The sequence below is a fragment of the Ascaphus truei genome, chromosome 1, assembly GCF_040206685.1.
Source record: "Ascaphus truei isolate aAscTru1 chromosome 1, aAscTru1.hap1, whole genome shotgun sequence".
NCBI classification, from domain to species: domain Eukaryota; kingdom Metazoa; phylum Chordata; class Amphibia; order Anura; family Ascaphidae; genus Ascaphus; species Ascaphus truei.
In genome coordinates, this window is record NC_134483.1 from 516757911 (window position 1) to 516762403 (window position 4493).

Here is a 4493-nt window from a genome sequence, read left to right on the forward strand (position 1 = left end):
ATACACACACACACACACACACACACACACACACACACACACACACACACACACACACACACACACACACACACACACACACACACACACACACACACACACACACACACATATATATATATATATATATATATATATATATATATATAAAATTATTATCATATATAATATAACATTATATTGATAGATGTGAATGTCAGTGTCGAAGTTGGTTTGGCTGCTATATCTATACCTGGTGGGATATCTGGGGCAGTAAGATTATCATTGCTGGGTAATACAGGGGAGAGGCAGCTCACACTTATTTGAAAATTGAGAAATTATGCAGAATGTGTATGTTATTATTATTGTTGAAAGCCTTTCAATTATTATTATTATAATATTCGTATTCTTCATCTTATTATTATTATCATCATCATCATATACAATGAGGGAGGACATGATGCTACAAACGTTTGGTTATTATTATTATAATATATATATATATATATATATATATATATATATATAAATATATATATATATATACACACCTCATGTTGTTAATACTAATGTAATTCTCCAGTTACGAAACTCATTTGGGGGGTGGGGGAGTGGATGAATAGTTTCCAGAAATATTAATATTTCTAACACTTAAATGTTTGACTGGTGCTTAACAGAAGACTGATCAATGATGTGATTACTGGTTTCCTTTTCTCTATCAGTGTCTGTTTCAAGGAGATCAGGTCGGGATTGAGTTGAACATATTCATAGTATTTTTTGTCTATTATTGTTTAAATAAAAATTGTGTGGGTTATCCATCAATTACAAATGCCAACAACCATTTTGGTAATCTTTGAAACAAATGGTGAAGTATCTGCACACATTGAGAGAGAGAGAGAGAGAGAGAGAGAGAGAGAGTACACTGCGGTATGTTTTGGGTTGAGTTCATCAGAATACATTGTATCCCCTCCTTTCCCCTTTATATACAAAGTCTTTTTTATGGAGCAGGTTCTTCCTGCTGTTTATTATAAGGGGTCCCCTCTCGGCGGGGGCTTATTGAGCAAAGTCACACCAGTGAGACCAGTGCGATCACAATGCAAGTACCCCCTACACAGGAAGGGGGGCAGTCAGTGACCTCTCAGGGTGCCCCTCCTTATAAATGCGAGGTGTAGAAAGCTGGAGCCCCATAAGACTGGGAGCCCAACATGAAAGGGGACAGGACCCCGGCGGGGCCGTGCAGGAAGGGCAGTTGGGCAGCGCACATGAGCCCACTGGGCCCATGGGTGGGGTAGCCTGGGTGGCCATGCATAGCTAGTGGGTTCCCCATTGGGGGCGAGTGGCTGAGAGGGCTGAGCCCCCCTCCCAGGCCTCCCCCGCCGCCCCCCACATGCCCTGACCCTCCTGTAGGCGCGCTGGTGTCGGCCCCGGGGTTTTGCTTCTTCCACTTGGTGCGCCGGTTCTGGAACCAGATCTTGACCTGGGTCTCGGTCAGGCTGAGGGACAGCGCCAGGTTGAGCCTCTCGCAGACGGACAGGTACCGGGTGGACTTGAACTTGTTCTCCAGCGCCACCAGCTGTTCATAAGTGAAAGCAGTGCGGGCTCTCCTGGGCTTGCCAGACTTGGAGTCAGAACCAGTGCGCTTCCTCTTGGGTTTCCCATGCTGGTTCTGCTGCTGGTTCTTCTCCGTGTTCTCCCTCTGGCTGGACCCAGAGGGGCTGATACCTGGCATGGCATCCTCAGTTTGTGTAGCCCCTCCACCAGGATCCCTGTCCACTGTCCCAGAGGTGGTGGAGTGGTTGCTCTCTTCGCTGCAGATCTCCTCATCATCCTCCTCTTCCTCCTCTTCCTCCAGGTCGCTGCCAGGGCTGGGGCTGAAGTCCTGGTTCTGACACTCTTCTCCAACTTGGCGGAACAGCTCCCCATCCTCTGCAATCACAAGAAAGTTGGTTAGAACATGGAACTTACTTGTGGGTCACATACAGTAGGTCCAAGTTGAACTAATGGCAATGAAACGCATGGACAAGGTTGTATAGGTATGTTCAGTATTTTCAAAGGTCTGGAGATACATCATTGTTTCACTTCAATGGTAAGGTTTGGGCACAGTGTATGCATATCAATAACCCACTGATCAGGACAAATAAGAGAAAAAGCACAGGTAAAGATGGTAAAATCCACATTAAACTCCAGGTTATATTGCCAGGAAAAGTTTCGTAAATAATTGAGATATATTTATTCTCCTCTGATCACCTAGGTTTAAACTATTAAACATGTCATTGGTTATTTGTCGGATTGCAACTTTACATGGCGTTAGGGGACCCCTTTAACAATTAAGAAGTGTAAAGCCCTCCTGTATCTTATATCCACACCTGCACCATAAATAAACACTGATATAAAACATAAAGACTCGGGTGACATCCCATTGACTTGCACGTTCTGAGCTTTCATACGGCCACACAGTGAAATACAAGGAAGAGGCTGCAACATGGTCTTACAATTACCCCAGTGTATCCAGGACTATTTGTTGTTCAATCTCTCTCCCTCTTTCCTCATATTTCCAAGCTACCATTCAATGCATTATGTGCATATGCCGTTCCCTATTATTCAAAATGTTTCTGCTATATGGGACTGAGATTCATAATAACCCTACAATGTTTTGTTTCAAGTAATAAGGCAGTGTTGTCCCTATCAGGTAACATCACCGTTTGGGGACAGAAGGATCTGTGCAGGTTGGGGTTCCCTAAAGTTCACTGAACTACTTCGGATCTACAGTACTAGGCAGAGTTTGGTAAACACTTTGAGAAGGGTGGGGAACTTCTGGGGGCTTCTTCTGTAACCGGTTACTCATCTCTGCAACAGGGGCACCCTCCAGCTAAATATGTGTCCATCAGACGCTTGTAACTGTTACTAGCTTCTAAGAAGAAATACAGTCAGTTAAGTGTATGCAGTGATTGGGTGAGAAAGATTAATTACATTATCTTCTAGTTATTGTCTTTAATGTTTTATTAAGCAACGACTTTTAGCCAATAGTAATATGATTTTCATATTACTGGGGTCACTCGTCAAACTTTATTTCCTGTTGCCTTGCACAATACTTCCCATTCACTATACCACAGCCCCTGCACCCTGCAAAAGGAAGAAATACTGTATGTAGAACAAGAAAGAAAGACAGGAAAGAAGGAAGGAAAGAAAGTAACAGGAAAGAAAGAAAGATGGATGGGAAAGAAGGAAAGAAAGAAGGAATTAGTGACTGTTACAAAAAACTATGAACAAATAAGTACCTTTGACCCGACTAAACAAACAAAGGAAAATCACCTAAAACCCAGGTACAGTAACAGGTCAATTGGGAGAATTTGTTTAAAACAGAAATTAGAGGCAGGACTATTTAAAACTTGCAAACGAATCATTATGACCACGCTACTCATTCTAATTGTACATGTAACCTCTTTTGGGCTGGAGATGTTATACACATATAAAAACCTGCTATATACTACTGTATATTTCCCTGTGTAGCGCAGTCAGCATACAGCACATTGTGACAGGATTAGTGAGATTCTGCCCAGAGAGTTTATCACTTACTTTTTGGTACTAAACTGAAGCCCAGTGCGAAGGAATGAAATTTCCTTCTCTTGCCCTATTATGAACTCAAGAAAGATGACAATTCACCAAGAGACTAAGCAGGTATTATTATAATGATTATTATTCATGCGCATCTTCCTCTTCTTATTACTATTTTGTTTGCAGTGTATTCAGAGTCACCCGGGCACATCACAGCTCCAGTATTTCCAGGGCTACACCTGGCAGTAATACTACATCATCCATCCTCAGACCCAGAAATGGTACAGAGATACCCTGGTATCCACTAATACTGGGTGCTGATCTACAGCTTTTACTTTAAGAAATGGTTATGTATAAAAGTCTCCCAGCTGCAAAACTGGTTAAAAAAAACGCAGATTTACCAAAATAAAAACCAAGTCAAATAAAAATCAGTGACATTTGTTTTATTTGTTGTACCTGGCGGTGATTCGGTTTTCTTTTCTCTAGTATTATCCCACTTGCTGAAAGAGACTTGGATAAAGGGTTTCTGGAGTGATTTCCCTCCCTATTCTTAAAAAATAAACATGTTACACGTTTGATCTAAACAGCTTTGCACCCCGGGATTATGATCCCCTTAATTCACACTCAGTGGTGTGTGATTATATGAAAACTACAGATATACTCCGCTTAAGTTAATTACACTTAGTAAAAAAATGGGTATAATATGCAACCAATGAGGGGATGTGAAGTCCACTCGCAGGATATCCTGGTTATCTATGTTACTTAGAATACAGACCAAAGATCAATCCTAACATGAATTGTACAGATCGGTAGCCGAGGTCGGAGCTCTCTGTCTATATAACTTCTTACTATAAAAACTATAGGAGGAAATACATTGTTTTTTATTCTGTAGCTGTAAACTATGCCAACAGGGAATCAATGCAAGTCCTGCATGGGTGCTCAGTCAGAGGGAACACGTG

At 41.7% G+C, this 4493-nt stretch overlaps 1 protein-coding gene across 1 annotated transcript in view; it reads right to left on the reverse strand.

The window, feature by feature from the left end:
- Positions 1-1132: 1132 nt before the first annotated feature.
- Positions 1133-4493, reverse strand: part of NKX1-1 (NK1 homeobox 1) — a 7142-nt gene continuing 3781 nt past the window's right edge. Inside the window, exon 2 of the mRNA XM_075578987.1 lies at positions 1133-1905. Within this exon, the coding sequence (XP_075435102.1) occupies positions 1133-1905 (773 nt within the window). The remainder of the gene's footprint in view (positions 1906-4493) is intronic.